Source organism: Callionymus lyra, chromosome 4, assembly GCF_982586985.1.
Source record: "Callionymus lyra chromosome 4, fCalLyr1.hap1.1, whole genome shotgun sequence".
Classification (NCBI taxonomy): domain Eukaryota; kingdom Metazoa; phylum Chordata; class Actinopteri; order Syngnathiformes; family Callionymidae; genus Callionymus; species Callionymus lyra.
Genome location: NC_141821.1, coordinates 25,558,371 through 25,584,797, shown reverse-complemented (window position 1 = coordinate 25,584,797; position 26,427 = coordinate 25,558,371). Strand labels below are relative to the sequence as shown.

General features: G+C 39.1%; 1 protein-coding gene across 2 annotated transcripts in view; it reads left to right on the top strand.

Moving 5' to 3' along the window:
• The window catches only part of sh3kbp1 (SH3-domain kinase binding protein 1), a 30,546-nt gene extending 13,238 nt beyond the window's left edge, over nucleotides 1-17,308 (top strand). Inside the window, exons 3-19 of one of the 2 annotated variants that reach the window (XM_087789422.1) lie at nucleotides 2,538-2,652; nucleotides 4,402-4,508; nucleotides 4,586-4,730; nucleotides 4,968-5,047; nucleotides 6,247-6,336; nucleotides 9,973-10,072; nucleotides 10,738-10,832; nucleotides 10,981-11,076; nucleotides 11,253-11,304; nucleotides 11,385-11,456; nucleotides 12,649-12,796; nucleotides 12,880-12,950; nucleotides 13,063-13,169; nucleotides 14,355-14,483; nucleotides 14,886-15,100; nucleotides 15,599-15,662; nucleotides 15,732-17,308. In XM_087789422.1, the coding sequence (XP_087645548.1) occupies nucleotides 2,538-2,652; nucleotides 4,402-4,508; nucleotides 4,586-4,730; nucleotides 4,968-5,047; nucleotides 6,247-6,336; nucleotides 9,973-10,072; nucleotides 10,738-10,832; nucleotides 10,981-11,076; nucleotides 11,253-11,304; nucleotides 11,385-11,456; nucleotides 12,649-12,796; nucleotides 12,880-12,950; nucleotides 13,063-13,169; nucleotides 14,355-14,483; nucleotides 14,886-15,100; nucleotides 15,599-15,662; nucleotides 15,732-15,770 (1,725 nt within the window). In that variant the 3' untranslated portion in view covers nucleotides 15,771-17,308. The remainder of the gene's footprint in view (nucleotides 1-2,537; nucleotides 2,653-4,401; nucleotides 4,509-4,585; nucleotides 4,731-4,967; nucleotides 5,048-6,246; nucleotides 6,337-9,972; nucleotides 10,073-10,737; nucleotides 10,833-10,980; nucleotides 11,077-11,252; nucleotides 11,305-11,384; nucleotides 11,457-12,648; nucleotides 12,797-12,879; nucleotides 12,951-13,062; nucleotides 13,170-14,354; nucleotides 14,484-14,885; nucleotides 15,101-15,598; nucleotides 15,663-15,731) is intronic. The other variant, XM_087789423.1, reaches the window with a different exon arrangement.
• Nucleotides 17,309-26,427: the final 9,119 nt, after the last annotated feature.

The window sequence follows — 26,427 nt, the reverse complement described above, 5'->3', positions numbered from 1 at the left end:
TGAATAAAAAATTAAATAAATATCTTCTGTGGTAGAGACACGGTTAAAGCTGTTGTTGCTGTTACCTTGGTTTGATCAATTGATCAAGATACTAATTATTCTAGTTTCACGGCGGAACTCACCTTCTTAAATTGTTCACGATGAATAATTGTGCTTATCAACATCAATGTTTTTGCTTTAGATGATGATTTTTTTTTTTTTTTTCTGTTATGTCATTGAGTAAATAATAAGCTATTGTTATGGATGTTCAGTTAGAAAATAAAATAATACGGTCGATAGCTGTTGTTTGTTGACTGATGAAATAAATATATCGTGCTATTATTGTTTTCATCGTAGGTGATAAAATAATGAATAAGTTGTTCAGTTAATTGTTTAGCTTCAGCTCATGAATAAATCATACTTTTGGTGACTGAGTTAATCCATGTTTTTGATTTATGTTAATTTTGGATTAGATTATTGCATGAATGTTTGTTTAATTGTGGTTGTCAATCAAAGCAACATATTCAACAGAAATTTGTTTTAATGAAGATGATAAGTAAATTTGCAAATATTAACAACGTAAAAATGTCTGACGTATACAAACATTTTTTTTTGGGTCAAGTCAATAGTTTTTGTTCACTAAGAAATGCATATCAGAAGCTATTGTTATAGATAGGAATGAATAGTTTTTAATTTTTTCAGTGTTGTTTCATTTTAGATGATGAATAAAGTAACGAAAACATATTTGAAAGAAACGAGTCGGTAACAAACATTGAAATGATTCAATCGAAAAGGATACAGAGGATAAGAAAGGGATCGACGTCTTCTTCAGAACTTGACGTCCAAACATAGTTGCCGGTTGAGTGGCAGCCGCTATAACCATCCCATCATTACTGTAACTCCAGGTTTCCGCCTCCATAACGTCTCTGACTCTCAATCAGCTGCAGTTGTTGTCTAGGAAACGTCTGGTGTATTTTTGGAGCTGGGATGCTCGTTAAGACGTTCTCGCCGCACCAGGACTCACAAGTCGACTGTGTTGAGCTTCAGATGCAGTGAGTCAGTGGATCTGTCTGCTTGAGTGAGCGCCGCTCGCCACGGGCCAGCGCTTACGAAACGCTGCCATGATGAACGTTACCCTGCGATTCTCTGCATGTAAACGTCTGCAGATCCTGGTTTTCGAGCCGCCTCTGTGACGTGTCCGACTTTCTTCCTCCGCGGTGTTTGAGAGCTGATTTGTCTGTGGGTGAGGAGGGATCTGGCGAAGGGATGCTTCTGAAGCGTCAGAGAGACGTTTGTTCTGTTGGTGCACACAAGGTTATTTTCAATGCCACCTCACAGATGCAAATGAAATGAAAATAACAGCCATGTTCCGTACAGTGGTGCGCCCTCGAAGTGAACTGGAATAGAAGCACCGTCCACTCGCATTATTTACCGAAGTGGGTGAATGTTGCACGGAATAGTCAGCTGTGGCAGAAGCTACAACACTATCTTATGTTGTTGTTTCTATTGAGGCCAGTAAGTGTTTTAGCTGTAAAAATGTTATGTTGTGAAGATTATTTATTACGTTTGTTGTTTCAGGAGGAACGAAATAATATAGTCATTTTTGTCTAGCTATTTTTAATTTTTTTAAATGATTAAATGTATGTGTTTGCTAGTTTGCTTACACTGTCGCCTATGAGCCTGTGATGATGATGTCACTTCCTGTAATCGCGTCCATATTCTTGCTTGTGTGAACTAATGACCAAATTATGAACTGTGTTCCGATGACCGGAGCCCAAATCTAAAGATCGACAACACTTACTTATTACGTAGATTTGAATTGAGTATACATTTGTCTTTCATTTTTCCCACTCGCCTTGAACCACCGCACCACAGCAATTTCTACTGACATTTTTCGGTGCCTATTTGTGATGTTTTTAAACAATATCTCGTCTCATCAATGATTTTCCATCACCATTTTCATTATTATTTTTGTCAAATTTTTCTCATGTAATGAAGTCTTGTTGATGAAAAAAATGTCATTATCATTTTGGTTGCTGGTGAAATAAGACTATGGTGAAGCATTGGATTAAATTGAAAAATAGATCCACTTTCTTATAATGAAAGTTTGATGGCGCGAGACACAAACAAAACTTTTTACACCCACCACTGGTTTGAGTAGAATCAGGGAAACACATTTTCTTTGAAACTTCACCTGAATTTAAACCCTGTTTGCCACTTCTGTGTAAAAATAACTTGATTCATATATAATTCATTGTGTCATCTGTCGAAGCAGATGTAGGATCTTCATTTTTTCCACCTCATGTTTTGCCCGTGCAGTCCAGGGATTTGAGAAACTCCAGGACATGAATGTAAACATTGTTAGATTGAAGAAAAAACAGCATCAAAAACTGTCTTGTTCTCTGAACAATTCCCTGAAACCATATAAATAAACTGCTGACGTAACTATCTTGTGACTCAAGCTGCTGCTAAATATAATATTTTGACATTTTAATTGTCGATTACAAAATAGATTTTTGTTGTTGTAGTAACAAATACATTTGTCATTTTCTTGACAGGAGATCAAGAAGGAACCCAAGAGAGACGGAGGACAGACGAACATGATCAAGTCAGACCTCGCCAACGGTCGGGCCAGTCCTGTGTCGGATTCGGGTGTGCGGCCCTGCAAGAAGGGTATGTTCTGACTTCAAGCAACTTTGGGTTCAATTTTTGGGGTCTTGTGACGAGAATTACCGCCACCACCTGGTCACTTTGGGAAGTTCTCTTGATGAATACACATTGACCAGTGCTGGTGTCTATCAGTTGATATAGGTTAGGTTAGGTAGAACTTTATTGATTGAAATTGTTTCAATTTGAATATGAATATTATACTGTACATAAATATACTTTAAATGTATTTCATAAAATAAATACATACACATAAATTGAGTCAACGGTTGGTCCAAGCCTGACCTAAATGGTTGTGAGGTGTAAGAGCATGTATGAACATGTATCACCATCCACAGCTGTCAGCAGTTCTCACTGAGTGATCTCACAGTAACTGTGATTCATGATTTTCCTTCTCTTTATCTTCTGCTTACTTTATTTAGGGAGGTTTGACTCAAGGACGTATTGTGTCTGCAGCATCATTATTGAAGTTGTACGTACTGACAGGGAAGTTGTGAGACTGTAACCCTTAGTGACTTTTTCCAGCTCTGCGCGAGTTGCACTCTTTATGTTTACACTTTTAAGTCTGACAATATTTCTGAAGTTCAACTTGTGTTTTTAACACATCTATGTTGTTTAATAATTGACAAGGCATGACTAAGTACTGCCATTTTATTCCATGGCGTCATTGTGATGATCAGCTGAATGAAAAATACCTTGAGGGCAGCTGGTCATTTAGATCCACTAACTCAGAGTTGAAAGGTCAGGATGTCGGTTCTGGGTGCTCCACACATGTAAGTAAGTAAGTAATTTATATTTGTAGAGCGCTTTTCCAGACCAGGGTCACAAAGCGCTTAAACAATCAAAACAATACCCAATAAAATATATACTTAAAAGGTCAATGTCACTGTTATTAAGTTCTAGATTGTGTATCGTGCAGGCTTAATGCATCACAATGTTTGTGTTGTTGCATCTGACATGTTTGACCCAGTTTTCCGTGTGCCTGTGATCACAGAGCCAGAGTTGTTGATTATGTGTTAGTTTTATTAATGTATAACAGAATTCAGTGAGTCGTCACAACTTCAATCACTTTATCTTGACATACAGTAATAATGCCATGATGTAAGATAGAACACTTGTATTACTATGATTATTCACAAGTGGTTTGATTAGTGTTTTTGTATCAAGATAAATACAATTACTGTACTTTCCAAACTATGAGATGCTACTGTTTCTACTTGCTTTGAAACCTGTGGCTTGTAAAAGCTTTTCTGTTAAAGCCAGATTCTAGCTGTTAGAGAAAGGAAATAGAGATGCTGCATAAGATTACCATTAATGAACAGATGGGTAATGATAGACACTTTAATGCTAAGTTACTAACAATGTTTTTTTTTTTGTGTTTATAAAATTGTTAACAAACTTTCTGGGTTATAATATATAAATATAATTCAATACGATCATACTATTTTAAGTAGTTAGGGTTTTAAACAAATGATTAAGACTGTAAGACGATATACCGGTCTATACTGTTATGTGGATTTTGGTTATTGTAGCTCAACAAGTTCTGAATCGACCTTTGCTATCTCCTGTCAAAATTAAGAAAAGTTGATTTAATTTGTTCTCATAAAAGAGAGACAACTGCCTCATGTTTGTGTTTCTTCAAGTAAATATTTGTTGCCTGATAATACAAATATACAGAAGGATAAGCGGGCGAGGTGAAAAAGAAGGTAATTAAGCTCTGAACTGGAAATAATGAATGAAAAATGTGTGTTTCAGTGGAGCAGATTCGTAAGAGGAGATGTAAAGCAGCGTTCAGCTATGTGCCTCAGCATGAAGACGAGCTGGAGCTGAAAATAGGAGACATCATAGAGATTGTAGCTGAGGTGAGTCTCAAGACCATGTGATTGTGAAGTGTTTCAATATTTTATATTATGTATGTTCTTGTACATTTGTTTGTCAGGTGGAGGAGGGCTGGTGGGAAGGACAACTCAATGGCAAAAGCGGAATGTTTCCCTCCAATTTCACCAAGGAGATCATTCTGGACTCGGACCCCCCCTCGGCGGACTCCCCCTCCTCACAGGATGAGGCCTGCAGCGGTCGCAGCAGTAAAGTGTTTATGAAACTTTATAATACTTCCCTCCCACACTGAAACAATGATGAACAATCCTTATACTTACAAATGAGTTTCTCGTGGGGTCGAAGATCAAATTCACCACCACTGCTTCTCATTGTGAGTCGCCCACGTCCTCCCACGCCAGAGGAGCAGCGCAGCTTCATTTTTTCAGAATAATGTTGGAAATTAAATGTTGGCTATTGTGTTTAACGTGTGTGTTTTTGTGCAGGCAAGGACAGTCCAGGTAGTGAAAGTGATGGAGCAGAGAGTCGGTCAGATGGCGGTTCTTCTGAAATCCAGCCCAAGAAGGTGATTATTAATTTAAAGTCAGTTTAAGTACTGTCAGTGATATGTAGTTTGAATATGTTGAGACATATCTTCCTGTTATTTTTGTTGCTGGCTCTTTATAGTGGGGTGGGATTATATATATATATTTTTTTTAAAGGACATTAAACATTCTTTTAAAACCCTCTTTTAACAATGCCATTATATATTTGATTGACAGGGCCTTATTGACCGACAAATGGAATGGGTTCAGTCAAGCTTTTCAATTTCAAATGCAGCGTTTTACAAACCGCACTACTGTAGCTCACAGGAAGATGGCGCTGTTTCTCTTAGTATTTAATTTATCCTAGAGACTGTTGTGCTTTTTGAAGTAAACCCTGAGGCGGAAGGAGTGCTCTATAACAACACTTAAGTCATAATACGTTAAATATGTTTTCACTTAACAAGATGAAAAATTGTTTACTTAGAATACAAGTCAATAAGTTATGTTTAAGTGTTGAGAGGCTCTCTTCTTAACATCGTTTAAAGTTATATGTAATGTCTCCATTTTTATAACTTTTGCACCCGTTTCCCATCATGCATTAGAAACTACTTCCCGGCAGCATTTATTTGTACTTTCCGAAAGAAGTTTGTTAAAATAACCATCAGTTTTTGCAATGTAATACTTTCGTAGCTACAATTATCTGGAGTGTTCATGTTTTATTTAAATTTTATGACTGAAAAGTGAGAATATTTCCTATATTGAGTGCTTTTGAACCTTTAACATGGAAGCTAATGTTTTTAGGGAAAGCTAAAATATAAGCAATATACTCAACTTAAGACATTATTATTTGTGCAGGCTTTTCCTTGAATTTCTGGGACTGTTTTTTCTCTCTATGTTGTCATGGCATTTTAAAGTATGTAATTTAGCTGTATATTGTTTTTGTTTGTTAAAAGGCTTCGTGACCCTGGTCTAGAAAGGCGCTTTACAAATAACCTTTATTTACTTAATATAACATTTGTAATTTGTTTACATATCATTAATGTTTACATATACTTTATGAAATGTATCATAAATTAGCCGAGTCATCAAAATTAGCTATGAAGTAGCTTTATTTCCTTTTAATTTCATTAACTGAACAACATCATAAATAATTATTTAAATTTAATGAAATAAATCATGGTTGATTCTGGATGAAATAAAAATAAAGTAAAATATAAAATTCATTGTATTCCACTCACAGGTTCGAGGTTTTGGCTTTGGCGACATCTTTAAAGACAAGCCCATCAAACTGAGACCTCGGTCCATAGACCTGGACGCAGAGGGGGACAAGGTGAGACCCTCTCCAGACTTGAGCCCCCTTCAGACGTTTCTTAGTTCTTAAATCATTGTTCAAGGAGGGAAGGAAGCCCTGCCTTAGTTCCTCCTCTTCCCCCTGCTTTAGTTTAACAGCACGGGAAGTGGTTTAATGGTGACACACACTCCTACAGAGGCACACACATCCTCACCACGCACACTCTGCCTCTGGATTTTGACAAGCAAAGCAGAAGTGAGAGCTCCACAGAGCGTAGAGAGGAGGCAGACGAGGGAGGTGAAAGACATACTGACACACACACACACACACACACACACACACACACACACACACACACGCACGCACACACACACACACAGTCTCCTGCTGCTCCTGCTGATGTAGCAACACCTAGTCTGTCTGGGAGCAGAGTAACAGAAGGTACGTTGAGTTCATGTCTCTTTGGCTCTCGATATATTAATAATGAGGGTTAGTAACATCCGAGAGGCTTTCTTTTTTGCTGTTGATCCATGTGGAAATGTCTGCTTGAAAGGAGGAGAGTTCACAGAAAAGTGCATGATCGTCTAGTTCTTGAAACCAAGTTACAGATGTCGAGAGGAGGATGTGAAACTTGAGTTTGAAGCTTAAAAGAAATAGGATTGTTTTGAGTTTCAGTGTGATTTATCAGAGAAGTTATGAGTAAGGGACGAAATAAAACTTATTTCGATAAATATAAACTCAATATTTAGTCAAACTATCTTGAGGGGCAAGAAATATTCGGAATTGGGACAAAAAAAGATGGAAAAAAATCTGATGGTACTTCTACTCTGGCCAAATAAATACAGTCATGGAGCCACATGGCCCCACAGGTCGCCATGTCTGGTCTACTATGTCCGTTAATAGGAGTGTCTGGACATGTGTTTGTGTGTCTATGCATGCTCTTATTAGTCCACGTGTGTGTCTGTTTCTCAACAAGTTTGTATGTATGTACGACTGTGTCTTCTATGCGTTTGTTGAAAATCAGTCCACGGTAGACTTGAATGTTGAACCACAATTTGATTGTTATCAGGATCTAAGTATGAGTCTTAATGCAACAAGTATAGTTTGCCACATGCTATCACATCTCTCATGCTGATATTCAAATAAATGGAAAGGAAAAGACAAATAATTCCCATTTGTTAGCAAAAGTAAAAAACCTTGACGTGAATCTACCGTAATCAGTGTATTGACGAAGCATTGGATCAATACCGTTTCCTGCAGTGCTGCAAGAGTGCTGTGGCAGATCAGAAGGATTTTTATCGTTGCTGTCCTGCCGAGCCACAGGCTGTTATCTTGCTTTACTGCCAGTCTCGTCTCTCTAATGAGGCTCTAGAGGAGGTGGCGGAGAAGCGTCACCTTCCAGAAGTCAGAGAGTCGGCTCAGGTTGCTGAGTCATGATGAGGCAGGAGTGGCTGAATGCAGTTTTGGATTTGCTATGAGGAATATTTAACTCGTGTTACATGCATTTAGTTCTTCTCCTAGTTTATCTGGCGAATATTGATCATTCACGAACACCTGAAGCAACTTCTCAATCTTTTCGATGAAGAAGCTCCTCCTACTTCCAGACTTGAGTCAAGACACGTGAACTATGACTGTTGTTTAAATTCTGCAAAGCCAGTGTTGCTGATTCATCTCCTCCCTGCTATTGTTTTCTGTTTCAGCGTTTATAGCAACACTGCTGTCCAGGTGGCAGGTTGTGGTCGTGTCTTTTTTTTTTAGTCGTTTACCAGCGTAAAAAAGACTTGATGATTCATGATTTTTTCTACTAGATCTAAAAAACCTACTGCCTCTAAACCTCTAAACCACACAGTCCTACAGACCTTTACCCTTGTCGTTTCTCCATCGTGCATGAAATCACTTCTTCATCTCGACTGTATTCGTAACATAGATACTTTAAGTCCAGCACCTTTCCTTGTATCTTTCATGAGAGTAGGTTCTTAAGTATTCTTTATCCAATCTCGTAAACTTCTCTCTCCATCCATTGCTCTTTAACACAGTCGATTTGATTCATTGAAAAGTCAAGATTACAAGTTGGATTTTTTTCATTAATAAATCAGGGAAAGTGATCATCACAACTTATGAGTCATTTACCACGGTGAGTCAGAGAGTTAAAAACGGATTTCATAGTCATTTTGTCCGAGTGAATCATGTGACTCGTGTCAAACATGAAGATGGTTGAAGACGCGTTAAGACCTTGAAATGGCAACTAATGTGTTGCTTTAAGTGTGTATTAAATAGGTCTTTGACCTCTATTGTGTCATCAGTATGTGTTTGTTTGTACAAAACTATCTTTTCATCAAAATATTCACATTAGAAAATGTTACTATTTTGGGAGATGGAATATTGTTAACCACGTCCACTTTGCTGCGGTTGGTCAAACTTTGAGGTTTGTCACCAAGTGTCATCAATACGAAAAGTCTCCACCTCCAAGGGAATCTTTGTATAAACGTAGCGGGCGTGCTTACAATGGGCAGCGCTCTCTTAACCTCTCATTCGCCAGGATTTAGGCATTTAAGTTTATAATAAATTTTAAAGGGCAACTAATGTTAGAACCTGACTCACTCACATGTTTGACATGAAGAAGACTTCTTCTCCAAGATACAGTAAGTCCCTCATCATGACGATGCTCCATTTTAAAGTCATTACTTTATAAAGTTCTCGCATGTGTAAATTCTCGCAGAACGAGAAATTACGAGAAAAGTCCATTTCTAGATAAAAATGGGCTTCGCTTCTCCTGCAGTAGCCAAGAACGTGGGGACTTCCTGGATTGATGATGCTGCGCTGACAAAAACCTTGATGTTTGACCAATCACAGCACAGTGGGTGTGGTTATGGGAAACCGGACTTGAGCTTGACAAAATAGTGTTTTCAGTGGGCGGGGCTTAAGCTTATTTTCTTATGTAAATATCTTTATTAAAAGAGAGTTTTGTGCAAACAGACACACACTGATGAGTACAATAGAGGTCAAAGATCAGTTTAAGACACACTTAAATCAACACCTAGTTAGTTGACCTTTAAAGTGAGTATATTTCATTCAGTTTTTTCAGGCCAATATTTAGACATTCCAGGCAGCTCATCGCCATGGGGATAGGTGTTAATCTTTAGATTTAAGCGAGACTGTTAAGAAATATTTTCTCATCTAGAATCCTGCATAAACTGCTTCTAGAAAAAAAAAAGTACTTTAACCTGTGGAGACATGGATGTAAAAACCAGCAGGTGAGAACACAATTGAAGTCAGAGAACAGTGGGAGCTCAGCCGTTCAGAGAGCAGCTACAAGAGGTGACCCAGCAGTTGAAACTGAAGCGATGTCTCGCTACTTGTGGCACCACATGGGTCAGATTATGGAGGGAGAGGGGGGTCAGAGCATAGGAAGGCTAAGAGTGGTCTTCTGTCGGCCAAACAGAGCAGCGTGTGTGTGTCCGTGGACAGAGCCGCACTGTGAGTGTGTGTTTTCCTGTGGAAGAGCCACCCTGCTTCCACAAACACTGTCCCTGGATCCACTCCAGCTGCTAAACAACTGCTTCTTTTCACCGTCCCAAGACACACAGACACACACACTAAAATAGAGATTAAGTTGTTGAGAAAGCATCATGTTTTTTTTGCTTTTATCATCCATTTTCTTTACCCGTGTCTCAGTTCCCTGAAGGGAAAGCAGTCAGTGCCACAGACACAATGAAGACGGATCCGGACAGCAAAGCCAAAGGAGGTGTCGGATCTTCACATTTCAAAAGTTCAGGTTTGTTTAGTTTTGTCTATACAGCAAGACAAGGGAATGATGACTAATGTGATGATGTTTCATAGCAACCAGAGCTGATGAGTTCCCAGATAAAGATCATTTTCTAGTTTAGTTCAATTTTTAAAATTTGACGTACTAGCAGTGATGTTGTTTCGTTTTAGGATTCTCAATATATAATTGTAGTATCTGGAAAATAAGATTGAAGGTTTATTATTATTATCATTACATGTGTTATAAAGTCAAGCCCTCACTGAGGGAAAACCTCTTGATTAACTTTTTCTTTCTGCCATTTTACTAATGTCTATCTTAAGTGGTGAATCGTCTGAGAATAAGTCAAACATGCCGAAGCAGATATCTGTATATCTGAAACATCTGGGATTAACTGGCTCTCAATAGAACATGCTGTGCATCATATCTAGAGTTAGAAACTAAATGCTCATTTAAAAATGAGCAGAAGTTGAGTTCAATCTGCTGCTGTGGTGGAGAAATTAAGTCCCCGCCTATAGGCCAGAACGCCGCATTAAACTATAGTTTAATTAAAGTTGAATAAATTAAAGTTGTTTCCGCTGCTAAAGAGCCCTTGAAAGATGAGTGAATCCCCCCCACATGGCTCACAAATCCAACTGCAAAAGATTTAAAAACAGGAGAATATTTCTGTGTTTCAGGGCGGGAACTCTGTAAAGTGCTTTTTCCATACGAAGCCCAAAATGAAGACGAGCTTTCTATCAAAGAGGGCGAGATCGTCGCCATTCTAACTAAGGTGTGTGAGTGTTGCTGTTTGTTTGTTTCAATTTCACTCAGATGCAGGCGGGTCTGATGTTTGCATCAAGTGGTCACATTTGATTTGTTTGTTTCCTGGAGATCAGATTACAGGACGTGTGTGTGTGTTTTGTGCATGTGGTGTTCAGGAGTGTCCTGATGCCGGTTGGTGGATGGGGGAGATCGGTGGAAGGCATGGAGTCTTCCCAGATAATTTTGTCAAGCTGCTAGAAGCTGAAAAAGAGGTAAGAAATTCCACTTTTACCAGGTGCTAAAAACGATCCAGTGATCTCAGAAGACTGACTCAGGAGTGACGCTTTTGAAACTCTGCCTAAATGTTGTTTATAGTCATCCTGCCACAGCTGCAGGGGATATTTCAGTAATGCACGTCTGATGATTCCTCCACTTTTCTTCCTCACAGAGACCAAAGAAACCGCCTCCTCCCACCGCACCGTCAGCCAAACACACCCCAGGTAAACTCCTATTCCTGCTTTGGTGTAATCAAGTATCTTAGGAGAAATGTGCTGCTGAAACGAAACTTTGGCCTGTATAGAGAAAAAGGTTGAGGTCAAGAAAGTTCCCCCGGAGCGACCTGAGCATCTGCCACAGAGAGAACAAGATCGAGGTACCCTCCGGTCTGGTTCAGGCTCCCTCAGAGTCTCAATGCTCTGCAACTAACACTCTTGCTGTTTATGTTTATAAATATGCTTTCTGTAGGTTTGCACGTTCAGTTTATTTATTCTGTCTACACATGGACCTTCACTGAAGCTGTTTATATTTTTATTTTTAGATTATTCATCAATGAATGCCAATAAAGCAAAACTACAAACAAAGTAATTTATTGAAATAATCAACAACAATTTTGATTATTTACATATTAAGAGTATGTTAATTTATTATTTAAGGAGTATCTTTTTTCACTTGCCAATAAAATATTTTATTTATTTTATTATTTTATTAATGTGTTATTTTTGTGAAATATGTATATTTATTTCCAAAGTCACTCACATGTATTTACTTATTAAAATAATACATATTTGAATAACTAAACATTTATTTTTGAAATTATCTATATATGGAAATTTTAAATAATTTATATTTTTGTCTATGCTATTTCTTTAAATTAATTTCTAAATCAAACGATTGGTCATGTCATTAAATTAGAATTGTAAGGTAAGGTAAGGTACAACTATTTTTACTTAAGACCATGTCTGTTTATTTTGAACATGATCCACAGACATTTTGAACTGTTTCATTCAAGAGATGAGATCGACTGGGTTGTTCGTGTCAGCATGTACAGTAACTAATGAAAAACCTTTGACATTGTCTTGTTTTTACTTCTGATTTGTCTTATAACCTTTTAACCACAACTAAGACTAAACTAATGATTTCTCTGGTCTGTGTACAGTGTTGCCTTTCTACTTTTTTAAAACAGGAAATTAAAGTCAACCTCTTACACTTACCAAACTTGAAATAAATTGGATAAAATAAAACTGTGTTAATCCCTAATCTAATGTATTTCAAATGTGGTTAGTGTTAGAGACTATAACTATAACTTACTACATCCTGAAAATGTTTTTTCACATTCTACACACATGCTAATTTTAAGGTCCAAAAAATAACACGACTTAAGAATCGTCATTAAATGGGTTGATTTTCACTCACTTTTCATGTTTGCAAAACTAAAGCTGAAAGGCTTCGTTGTAAACAGACATTTTCTCTAGAGCATTTGACAACAACTGGATCAACTGAACCCTTCACCCTTCGTGTTCGGATCCTCTTCATCACCTCTGTTGTGTGTTTGTTTGTGTGTGTAGGAGAAGAGCTGAAGCTCAACGACATCCCCAAGCCTTCCGTCCCGTCCACCCTCCCTAAGAAACCCACCCCCTCAAAGACAAGCTCCTCCTCTTCCTCCTTGTCTGCTTCACAGCCTCCACGTCGTCCCGAGAGACCGCCCACTCTCGCGTCAGTACACACACACACACACACACACACTGACTCAACATCATATTCCTGCCATAACTCTGTCGTATGGTTCACCTGCTCAGGTGTGAAAGCCCCAAGTCAGAAGCCGGGGCTTCGACACCCGATTCTGTCCCTGATAGGTCACATGACACTGGTGAGTTTAGACTGCGCCGCCATCAGCCTGCGACGTACGGGATCCGTGCTGCAGAAAACGGATTTAAAATCCACCTGATGAACTTGTAAAAGCTGGTTTGGTCTGTGCGCAGACTTGGACCTGGACGCCGTCGTGCCCACGACTGAGAAGCTGAGCCATCCGACGGTGTTGAGACCTCGAGTGACGGACCGCCGACCACGATCGCAGATACTCACACCGGTACGTATCCTCTGGTCGGCCAGAACAATATGACGTCACAGAAATCAAGCATCAGAATATTTTTTAAAGGTTCAAAACTGTACATTTAAGGGACAGAATGCATGTTGCAGTTGTATTCTATGGAAAGTCGCACACAGCTTTAGGAGCTTACATATGAATTCAAAATTCATTAAAAAAAAATGGCCTTGATTATGCACTACAAGGAAGACTTTTTTTTTTTTAACTTTTTCCTATTTACCGAAAACCCTGTTGAACCTGCATGTCTTATTACAAAGACACTGTTTCTTTAGCCGAAATAAAATGAAATTACTCAAACAGGTCTCAACAAACATTTGGTATTACTCTTTTTTTATATTTAAATATATGTTTTTATTTTTGTTTTCATTTGTCGTTAATGTACGGTTATAGGACATTTTAACTCCATGTTATACCCACTGGCTTGAAGTGATAGTTCATCCAAAATTAAAACTTCACTCATGTCGTTTAATGTCTTAGTAATCTGTTCTTTATTAGCGTTATAGACGAAAATGTATGTTCATTTAAATGAAGCAAGTGGATCTTAGTGGTCTTCGTATTCATCTTCATCCACTTCAATGACACTTAAAACAACCAACATCCTCTTCTGTAATGTCCATCTTGTATTGAAGCCTCAACATGAGAAGTTCTTCCTGATAAAAATTAAACAAGTCTGTATTTTAAGATTGTTTGCAGCGGAAGTTATCAGTCTCTCAACTGCTGCCTGAAGTATTTCTGCATTTAAAAACACATTTAAAGTGTCAGTTCACATGTGCAAGCCTAGACCTTCTGCTAAAAACTAAGCTTAAAATACAGTATAGACTTTTTTTTTGGAGCAGTTCCTAATGTTGAAGCTTTAAAACAAGATGGACGTCACACACAGGCACCACCAAGGTATTTGGATGTTTTTAACATCTTCGTCTTTTTGGACGAAGATAAAGACAAACACCACTGAGCATTAAAATGAACAAACATTTTTTGTCTATAACTCTAAAAAGGAACAGATTACTCTAGAGATAATCCCAACCCTTGAACTGAGGTGACATTTACAACCCTTTAACACTTGTTTCAATTTTAGACCTAAAAACAGAAAAAAGCTTTAAATAACTGATTCTGGAACCGTTGAGTCTGTTTCTATACATTCAAACTAACTTTACTGGTGTTTTGCAGTCTACAGTGTCCATCCTGGACCTGAACCCTGTGACAGTGGAGGACAGGAAGGACAAGGACAGAGGGAAGGAAGAGCAGGACTCCTCAGGCACCAAACCTCTCGATGTCGCGCTGAGAAAAGGACTTCACGTGAGAATGCGTTTGTTTTAGTCTGGCAGCAGAGGGCGCCACATACTTTCATTCAATGTTCACGCAGCCTTTTCATACACAAAAGAATCAAAACTCCAATAAGTAAATCAAGATGATCTCTTATCTGTGGGCAGGTATATATGTTTTATAATGTTAATGTCAGATGTTTATACAGCTTTTTATGTCATAATATACATAATTATACATAATGTGTTCATCAAACATTCACTTCTTATTTTTGTAACACACGTTAAAAATAGGTGTAGTATAGTTTGAAATGAAGTGCAAAAATAACCACTAAAATATTAATGACAATGGTGTCGTTCGACGCTTACATTAAACGAGATCCACAAAGGTTTCAGTATTTGAAGTGTCCATCATTGAAATAGTTGTCTTTCACAGGGAGTGGAGAGTAAATCCCCGATCCCGTTGAAACCTTCCGTCCTGTCCCCGCCCAACAATTCCAACTACCGTCCCTCGTCGCCGTCTTCCTCCGCGGGTCTCACTCCCTCTCCAGAACTTCGACATTCCCCTGTGACTCCGCCCACACTGGAGGAGCTCAGGAACCAGCTGCGCGACCTGAAGACCTCCGTAGACCTGCTCAAGAGCCAACACAGGTGTGTGTAAGACTCAGACACAAAAATATGGTTGTGAAATCAGATGAATGGTCATTAACCAACTGTAAAAGAGACATTCACATATTTAATAAAACACTTCAAATGTCAGTGTTAATAGGCCTCGAGAGTGCGTGTGCAAAGTCCACTTCATTTAGAATAAAGACTGTAACTTGTAGCTGCTGCGCGAAGAGAAGAAAAGAGAAAATGATCCACATTTGCTTTTAATAAAATTACCTTTTTACGAGTAATTGACAGTGAGTGGTTTCCTGAGGCTGTGTCAGTCATGTCTCTTTAAAGTTTCCTTCGCATTTATGTGTGGAAATCACAACTTACTTATAAATAATCAACAACCCGACCGGTGTGTTATAGTTTCAGTCCCTTGAGTCTTAATTAATTTAGTGGCAGTAGAATAGTTGAGTAGATTCGAGTCCACATGATGTTCGATGGAGGTTTAACCGACGGTGTGTGTGTGTGTGTGTGTGTTTGTGTGTGTGATAGACAGGAGATGAAGCAGCTGGCCAGCGAGCTCGACGAGGAGAAGAGGATCCGCCTCAGCATACAGGTCACAACCTCAAATTTAGACGAGAAACTTTTGCTTTCATCCGATCTAAAACGTGTGTTTCTCCTTCAGATGGAAGTGGAGCACATCAAGAAGAACCTGTCAAAGTAGAAGCACCTCAGTGTTTTGAGTCACTTCAGCCAAAATCCAAAAAAAAAAAAAAGTTTGTGCCAAAATGTTGCGGGTGATGAACGGAAATCACGGTCCGGGCCTCCCTCGTCCTCCTCCACCCCTCTGATGTCGCCTTATCCTCCTTTAGTTCTGACGTTTCAAACCGTTGTCTTTCGTTACCGCCCGCGGTGGTGCCGCTGGTACCGGCTGATGTCGGCCCTGTTCCCCGTGCGTCGCCGTGGCAATAGAGCGACCACAGAGAGCTGTCGCGGCGACCTGGTACTTTTTGAAGGAAACTTGGCTCGCTATCTGACAAACTCTGTGCCATTCTGTGTCCACTCTGTGGCCTTCACCTTCCATTTCGTATGTGTGCGTGCGAGGTGGCGTCGGCGTGTCGGATCCGCTATGAGGGTGTAAAGCTGTGATCGACGACATCGTACATCACTCAGGATGAAGCATAGACGAGTGTGTTTGGTACAACTGAGTGACTACTTCAAAAGAAAACTAAGATTCCAGCGCTTTGGTCAGTTTTATTTTAACATTTTATTGAAAACTGAGCAAATTCCATTCTCCTTTATGTGACAAATGGCAAACTCATTTTGGTTGCAATGAAAGGGTTGTTCAATAATTTAGAAAAGTTTGGTCAGTTAACTGAAAGATAGCTTAACTAGCAGTATATTGGGACCTTTAACCTCAACCATCAGGTGATATGAAATAGGTTATCATAAAGTTTGGGAGTTGGATAAAGATTGAAAAGTGATTTTATATTTCCTTCGCTCTCAGTTCTTCACATCTTCACAGCTTTGTAACATGTGCATGAAGTTAGCTCATTTTTTACGGCAGCAACATGGCGTCTCAATTCCTGAGTGATGTTCAATCGGTCACCTCGAAAAAAAACGGCTTGAGCTAAATGGTACACACTCAAATTGGCTTCACATGTCCGACGGATCACGAATGGAAGGCACCATGTTAGCGACGCACAAGAATCATAGCTCAGTGAAACGATTCTTTTTTTTTCTTCCCCTTTATACACTTTTTGGTTTAAAGCTTCCACGTCTTTCTCACCAAATGTCTTTAAGTTGCACAAAAGTCCTTTTGTATTTCAAAAAAAGAGATATGTAAGGTGTAGAATTGCCTTTTTTGGGAAACTCCATTTTTGTTACTTATGCACTTTTGTCCCCCTCCGGATAATGAAGGTCAAAATTCCATGTCACAAACTATCCGGCTGTTTGTGGTGCTATTGATGGGAGCTACATTAGAGGGGGGGGGGGGGGGGTGTAGTCTGTGTTGAGAGCTCCATTACAAACTTGTGTGGTTGCATGTTTGCCTCCTCCCTTATACAGTACGTGCACAGAATCTATTGCAACCCATCACTGTGGCCTTCCTGTTTTTGACTCTTTCTCTTTCGGTTCCGAAGACACAAGAAAACAACTGAGGCTACAATTTGTTTTACTTGACTTGATCCTTTCTCTCCAGAGTAGTGATAAAAAAAATATATATTCTTTTATGATTCAGTGTAATAAAGATGCTATTATGTACTATGTCTTTTTGTGTTGTATTTTTCTGATAATGTTGATATACTGCAAGTTTTCAAATTAATCAATTACTGTTTTCTTACTTCTCTTTAAAATATTGGGTCATTCTCCCAAACCAGAACCTTTTTTTTCTAATTAATGCAAAATTGGAAAAAAAAAATAGGGTCATTGTAAATGTGACTTCATTCTACTTATTTCTACAAATAACATGGACAATTTCCAGATGTCAAAAAAGTCCCAGATATGCACCCAACAAATGTTGTCCTTCATCAATTTTTTTTAATTAACTTTTACTATTTTTATTGCGAAAAAAAATGTTTGCTTAAATAAATGAGTAAGTATAAGTATAATTTTTTTTTTCTTTATATAAAATGACTGTTTACGCTCGTCATTCAGTTTTTAGATACAGCACCGTAATGCCAACATGTTATGGCTACAACAAATACATTTTTTTATTCGAGCACAGACTCAAAAAACACTCAAACCAGAAGCCCTGCTCTCCAGCAGACTCCCACATAGTTTGATGTGATGTCATTGCTATGGTGGGATGTTGTTGTGGCAAAGAAACAAACAAAACACAATGATTGAACACCTTTATTTTTTAAGAACCACTTAACAATGTAGGTTTTTCTTAACTAGTACAGGAGATGTCAGCTAATAATGATATAACCTTTAGTGTCCACTAGATGGCACTCTCGTCTAAAATGTTTGTTTCTTTTAATCTGAGTTTCTAGCGCGACCAAAATAACACTTTGACTCATGGCCTGCTGAGTCCACAATGCCCTTCAAGCAGAACCTACAGGAATATGCTGCGTGCAAAGACACCACCACAACCAACAACCTCCAGTCCTTTAAAGCCCTCAGTGACACCATATGATGGAGGGCACGAGTCAACAGCAGGAATTTGGGGTTTGAAAATCCCCCATATTTGCGAGACAACACTGTCTCCTTTTCGATTGATGTCAAGACTGACTCGGGAAAAGGAATGTCCACGTGGATGACGCTGACACACATCTAAAACTGACCAGAAAGATGGAGATGAAGGTGAAGGTTCTAGAGGCCAAACATCAGGAGGAGAAACTGAAGATGCAGCAACTTCACGATAAAGCCATTGACAATATACTTCTAAGAAAAAATTGGTAGATGGGCCAGAGAGGGTGTCGTCTAGAAACGAAGAAGAACTGTAAAACGAGCTTAAGTCAACTTGGGGTCCCTAGCGATGTACACCTCTTCTACAAGGTTGAACAACACACCTGCACTGGTCACTGTGATGGAGTCGCTGGAGCTTGAGGACCTGAGATTCAGGTCATTGGCACACTTTACCGATTGAAAAGAGTTGAACTGCCTGAAATATGTGATTTCTGCACTGATATACGTTTGTGTCAACAGATGTGTCTGGTAAAAGTTGGTCTGCTCTAATTGAGCTTGTTTCAAAATATTGAGCTACTTGCTTTGCCACAAGCTGTTACCACGGAACAAAATTGTGCAGGTCGTCCTTCTGGTATGGTTTTTTTCTTCAAACATATTAAACCCCTACACATCGTAAGCGGGCATCTCCAGTTCACCGATGTTTCACCCTTTAACCTGTTCACCTTGTCTGAGTGGGGCAGCGAACAGACTAGGCTTCGCCTGCAGAAGGGTTCCAGCCGTGAGCTCTCTTTATCCACAGCCATCTTGAGCTGGATTCGGCTACTACGGCTATATCCCTGGTGGGCCTTATTCAGTTGTTTGTGCTCCAGCCCCATCCTGTGGAGAAAAAACACACACTGATTTTTCAGGAAAACCGCAGCAGCCGACTTAAATGGGGAGGCTTGTTGCGTTTAAAGACAGCTTCATCAATCTGGTCTTGGTACATGGTTTGCTTTGATTTATGAGCCAAGTCTATTCTTTCTTCCCAGCCAGGAGTTTTTGTGCTCCTGGACAGCAAGACCATGTCTGGTCGCACAGAGGTTTCTGCCACGTCCTGTGGAAAGACGAGCTTCCTCTTCAAATCCACGGGCATCTCTGAGTCTAAACCACGTTGTAGGATAGAAGGGAAGGTGCTTTGCCATTCTGCTGGTCTTATGAGACGTCTCCCCTTCCCTTACGGAGGTTATGGCCTCAAATTGAGCAAGGCATTAGCAAAGGCGTAAATAAAATTGATATTATAAACGTATAAATGTATAAATAAATGTATAGATATGTAAAAAAAAATGTATAAATACGTAAAAAAATGTATGAATAGATGTTTGGATAAATATCATTATGTCAAAATAAATAAATGACTTCTGATTTAATTTTTGTCAAAGAATGGAGCTGTTTACATAAATACACATTTTGTCATTATACATGTTGACATTTATTTATACATTTATTAAATTAGGTGGGCGGGTCGAGCATCAGACTAAGGCAGTGATTGGTTAGAGCCTTGGATCAACTACCACTGCCTTGAGAGCGTCACACGTTCATCTCACGTTCATCTTAGCTTCACGGTTAACTTTGGATAATCCTGGAAAGATGTACCGTGTCCATGCTATTGCTAATAATTTATGATCTGATAAAGATGTGAATCAGATAAGATCACAGTCCAGTGTGTAATGTGTTAAGTTGTGCTGCGTTTACGTATGTGTGTAAGTTTTTTGTCCAGTTAACTGCATCGTTCTTGTGATCAGAGAACCTGAGTTATTAATTTCCTGCACAGCTGGGTGAGCAAACCACAATGTAATATCTCAAGTCTAACAACTCGTATAATACTCAAGGTGTCAACTATGTGAGAGTATAAACAATTGCAACGGTGGTTTGAAGTGTTAAGTTTTAAGTTGAGAATTTACGGAGGTCCGTGAAGGCATCGCAAGTCTCTGTTCTTGAAGAAGAAGATGTCGTACACTTGTTGTCGTTCGAGACGAGGGAGTGTGTGTTCACTGTTCACAGCAGCCTGATCAGCAAAGTTTGTTTGCTAAGATTTCAGAAAAGATTCTTCCGCTCTTCGTGCAGCGTCGACTCTTTAGACCAGTTTCTGCAGCAGCGATAGTTTTGAGATCGATATCAATTGCTCTAGTTTGTTTCGCATGTTTAACCAATCACTGCCTTAGACTGATGTTCGAACAACCCACTAAATTTACATATGGACAATAAAATGACAAAATGTATAAATAAATATATAAATAAATGTTAAAATGTGTATTTATACATATAACAGCTCCATTCTTTGACAAAATTTAAAGTTCAATTTTCCTTTTTATGTACATTTTGTGTGTCTCATTACATTTAAGTGTATATCAATTTGTTGTTTTGCTGGAGTTTGTTGGATGCTTGTGTTTGTCAAATGACAGGATGTCGGGACGACACCTAATTTTGTAGGGGATTGTGTGATGGTGAGAATTAATACAAAAAAAAAAAAAAAAAGGTTTCTTTAAATTGTCTTTCTAGCTGTCATGTGAAGGACTTTAAAGGACAATACTGCGCTCAGATGCCAGGTCTGTAATGTTAACCAGGTGGATAAATAAAACCTACAAGTGATCGACTAGTGGAACGAAAGTGACAGAGAAGTATGCATCGCCATGGCAAAGTTTAATCCGCCGGAGCAGGACGACTTTTCAAAAGCATTTTTGGAGAACGCATGGATGAGAAGATGCGGGACAGAATTGTCATAGGTATTCGAGACAAACAAGTGTCACAAAAACTACAAATGAAAAGTGAGCTGACGCTGCGCACTGCAATTGATATGGTAAGACATAGTGAATTAGTGAAATCCCAGAACAGGAAGTGGCAGCTCAGAGAATGTTGGTTATATCAAAACAATGAAAAAGAGAGAACAACAAAAGAGTGGAAACTACAGAAAAGTGCAGACAAAAACACGACAGTTCACGTGTACAACATGTGGTAGAAATCATGACAGTGAAAATTGCCCTGCAATAGGAAAGACATGTTTGAAGTGTGCTGTATGTTGCACAAGAGCTGCTGTAAGGGAGATAACAGAGGTGGAGAGGACGAAGATGATTGTGTGTTCTTAAGATCGGTGGAGAATAAAAGAAAAGATGTAGTGTTTAACGAGGATGAACCTCCATGGCGCACAACTTTTGTTATAGAGAACACTGCAGTTTTCATTTAAAATCGACTCTGGTGCAGACTCTTCCGTCATCTTAGAAGCAACATATGAAACTCTAAGGAAAAAGCCTAAACTAGGGCAGTTCCTCGCCAAGGTTAAAGCTACAGTTGCTGGTAAACTTCGAACCTGTTGTTTCCATGTGGTGGTTGTCAAGACGGGTGGCGAGAACGTTCTGGGCAAATCAGTGTCAACCAAACTGGGTCTGATCAAGCGTATTGACCAAGTCAACACAGTTTTCACTGTTGGTAGCTAAAAGGTGAACCTGTGAAGATCACATTAAAAGAGGGAGCACAGCTATATAGTGTACCCATTCACCTACTTGCTAAAGTAGAAGTAGAGCTGAAAAGAATGGAATCAACAGTAAGTAGTAGTAGTAGTAAGTTAATGAAAAAGTAACCGATCCAACCGAGTGGTGTGCACCCATTTGATTTGAAGTCCATATTTTCCACAATCAAATGGCATGGCAGAACGAGCTTTAAAAAGAGCTAAATGGATCTTGAAGCAGGACGACCCCCATCTGGCTTTATTGTCTTACCAATCTACAGCCACAGGACCAACAAAAATGAGCCCTGCTGCACTGCTGATGGGTCATGAAACACTCCATGACTTGAAAGAAAGCCTGTTTCCAGAGTGACCCGACTTCAAAACGGTAAAAATAAATTATGCGAGAGGAGAAGAAAAATATGAAACAGACACTCAACCAGACCTCTGTCACCTCTTAATATCCTCGTTGAAGTGAGACTGAAGGTCGACGGAGAGAAAACCTGGACAACTACGGTGTGGCGACACTAAGAGGAGGAACCGACGCCACATCCAGCTAGTGGACCAGCGACTATCTTCTCCTGACCAGGTGGCTAATAAACAAAGCGGCTCATTAAGAACGTTTTTGCATTCTCTTGCAACCTGACAACGTCACACTAGCGATTTATAGTAACTGTGTGTCATTGTTCATTTTAAATAAAGTTTAAGGTCATGTGACAACACGTACGTGCGTGCATGAGTGATGAGCGCAGATGCATGCTTCATTCAAAGCACACAGCGAGCAGCTGCATCTGAGTTTTTATTACTCTACTCTCCCCTTATAAGGTAAAATGAATGAGTGAAATTTTCCCCGAATTGTTTAGATTGTTAGATAATTATAATATATGTTTTTATTTGGGATTTGTGTGGGTTTTGATGCAGTTACGTGATGATATTTGTAAAATGAGCCATATGTTGAATGGACATTTGTTCCACTGGTCGCTCATTTTCAGATGGAGAGTTTTTGGTTTCTGTGAAATAATCCTTTTTATTTGTGTTTCTAGGTGAAGTTGCATATGTTATAATTTGAATGTTTCGTGATAAAAGTGAACTTTGTCTTTGCATGAATTTATGTTAATCGAAATGTTATTTTTGTTTGTGTACAAAATATATACGCTTTTTCTCTTTGAAAGTGATTTGTGAATACTGTTGATTAAAATAAGAATCGTGGCACATGACGAACAGAGAAAGCAGCATCTGAGTTTGTATTACTCTCCTCTCCCCTTATAAGGCTGCTACACTGAAGGCACATTTCACCTCAACATTCAGCAAAATATATCATGCATCATGGATTCTGAGAGGGAAATAAGAAGTGAAAGTGTTGAGTCAGCAGTGACTCAAAGTTTATAGGTGGTTTTACACGGCGATCCCCATATATAATCTGTAAGCTAGTCATAAAATGAATTTATATGATCAGTTTAAGTATAACAGCTCAGGTTCAATATATATTTAATAAGTTTCAATAACTGCTAGTCACACTTAATGTGTGGTGAGTGGTATGCAGTGGCGAGGACATTAACCCTGAGATAACACAAGGGTTAAATATGATAAAGATCATATAGCTGTTGTAGTTGTCGTCTTTGAATGGAACTTTCTGCAATGTATTCTTCTTATTTTATTTTTAAGAAAAGTTGTACCTGGTTACATTCATATTAATAAGATAATTATTTCAGCAATGACATCCGATTACGGCGGTCAGAGGTGACCAAGATTAATGTTCAGTCAGTGTGCGTATACGCTCAAACAATGTTGGACTCCGTAGTGTTCTCTGGACCCCTGCCCAACATGGCCAATGATGGCATGTTTAGTGGCTATTCATCATTTAATCGCTTGCTGTCAACGTGGCGCCCCGCAAATGGTGTTGGCTTTGTTAACAACTGGAGGACTTTCTGGGAAAACATGTTCTGATTATGAGAGAGAGAGTTTCTCTTGTCCAGCAGTGTTGACAGCTTTAGTCTAACTAAGTGGACGAATATGTACAACATGGATTCACATGTATACGCAATGTGATGGGAGTGAGCGTACTATCTGCATGATTTGCAACGCCAAGTTGAGCAACTCTTGTCTCGCACCGGCAAAACTAAAGGAACACTTCTTGAAGCTGCAAGGAGACGGGGAATACAGAATCATATCATATACATATCTATGTCTTGAATTTAAAAAAAATCATATTTTATTTTTCACTAAAGAGGGGTTCGGTGAATGCGCATATGAAACTGGTGGGGTTCAGTACCTCCAACAAGGTTAAGAATCACTGGTCTAAGGTGACAACTCAGAGCACAGACCAGGACACAGAACTGCAGTCTTACACACTCTTCAGCCTTTCCCCTACAACAGCCACCTGCCTTTAACCACATAGAGAGGGTGAATCTGCCCCGCTTAATAAAACCGAAGAAAAAATGTCTGCAATAGAAGAGTTGTTAAAGAAAATCTAATTGAAATAAATCTAAATCAAATAAATACTTGCACTACTATTGTAGAGGACAGGAGAATTAAGTGTGGATTGTTGAATATCCGATCCCTGTCCTCAAAAGCTGCACTAATTAATGAACTTATATCAGATAAAACCATTGACTTATTCTGCTTAAACGAAACCTGGCTGCCTATAGATGATTCCGTATCCTTAAATGAATCAACACCACCCAGCCACACTAACTTTAACGCCCCTCGACGCTCTGGTCGAGGAGGTGGAGTCGCAGCCATCATCAACTCATGTCTGTCAACCTTTACTAGACCACAATGTGATTTCAAGTCTTTTGAAAGTATTATACTTAGCATATCTAATACAACCTTGAGATCAGGTCAGTCACTTCTCTTTTTGGGACTCTATCGTCCCCCTGGTCCTTATTTGGAATTCTTGTCTGAGTTCCCCGAGTTCCTGTTGGTGACTTTAACATCCATGTTGATATGGTCCATGATAGCTTAGCTAACAGGTTTCACTCTATCCTGGAGTCATTTGGTTTCTCTCAGTATGTACATGAACCAACTCACTGTTTTAAGCACACATTACATCTTGTCCTAGCGTACGGACTTGAAATTAAAAATGTTATTATCTCTCTTCAGAATTCAGTTCTTTCTGACCATCAATTTATAACCTTTGATTTGATTTTAAATGACCCAAGTCTACAGAGCAGGAACACTCCCAAAATATGTCTGTCTGAAAGTGCCATAACCAAGTTTAAGGACTCAATTCCCTCAGTGCTCAGTAAAATGTCTAGCCTCAGTGTGTCAGGAAACTCTACCCATAGTCACCTTGACATTGATAACTTTGTGGGCAGTTTCACAGATGCTTGACTTAAATGCACCACTAACTCAAAAGACTGTTAACCACTATGTGATTTACTCATTGTTGAATTGCTGGAATCTGTTTTGACTTTGTCCACAATAGTCTTACTTTAACTGTAAAGTGTAAGTAAGTAAGTAAGTAATTTTTATTTGTATAGCGCTTTTCCAGACCAGGGTCACAAAGCACTTAAACAATCAAAACAATATTCAATAAAGTATATACTTTAAAGGTCAAGATAAAACTGATAACACAACAGGAGTTACAGAAAATAAAGGAAAAGCCTGAACAAATAAAAAGGTCTTAAGATGTTTCTTGAAGGAGTCAGTAGATCCATCAAACACAGAGAGAGAGGAAGATCATTCCAAAGCTTAGGAGCAACAGTCTGGAAGGATTTCTCTCTTCTGGTCCTGAACCGTGTGCGAGGAACCATCATTAGATTCTGATCCACGATCCACAGACCTCAGAGCCCGAGCTGGGGTGTAAGGCTGGATCAGATCACTGATGTAAGGAGGAACCTGACCATGAATAGCTCTGAAAGTAAGAACCAGAATTTTAAAGTTGATCCTGAAAGAAACTGGAAGCCAGTGAAGAGTTTTAAGGATCGGAGAAATGTGAGTTCTTCTACTAGAGCAGGTCAGAATTCTCGCTGCAGAGTTCTGTATCAATTGCAGGCAAGACAGCTCTTGCAGTAGTCCAGGCGAGAAGACAGAATTCAGTTCTTTCTGACCATCAATTTATAACCTTTTATTTTATTTTAAATGACCCAAGTCTACAGAGCAGGAGCACTCCCAAAATATGTCTGTCTGAAAGTGCCATAACCAAATTTAAGGACTCAATTCCCTCAGTGCTCAGTAAAATGTCTAGCCTCAGTGTGTCAGGAAACTCTACCCATAGTCACCTTGACATTGATAACTTTGTGGGCAGTTTCACAGACGCTTGACTTAAATGCACCACTAACTCAAAAGACCACAATGTGATTTACTCATTGTTGAATTGCTGGGATCTGTTTTGACTTTGTCCACAATAGTCTTACTTCAACTGTCAAGTGTCTTGAGATAACTTTGTTACGATAAGACACTTTAAATAAAATTGAATAAAGTGTGTCTTATATAATTTCTTGAATGTCCTTAAATGAGGTGTAACTTTTTCATAATTCATCCACATAATGATTGACAACCGGACAATACACGTGTCTAAAACGCTTTTATTTGCTGCTCAGAATAACCCGGGAGCAGTAACAGTGAAGCGGACAAGGGCACAGGTTTAAATTTAGAGCTCCAGAAGAAAATGGAGATAACGTTTCAGACGCTGGCAACACAGGGGAGCAGCCACAGGACGCAGTCATGCTGAAGACCAGGGATGATGGAGGTAATGAGGCGGTGATGCGAGGAGACAAACTCAGACGCGCTCCACGCCACGGACGACAAGGTTCGGCGACCGAGACCAGGA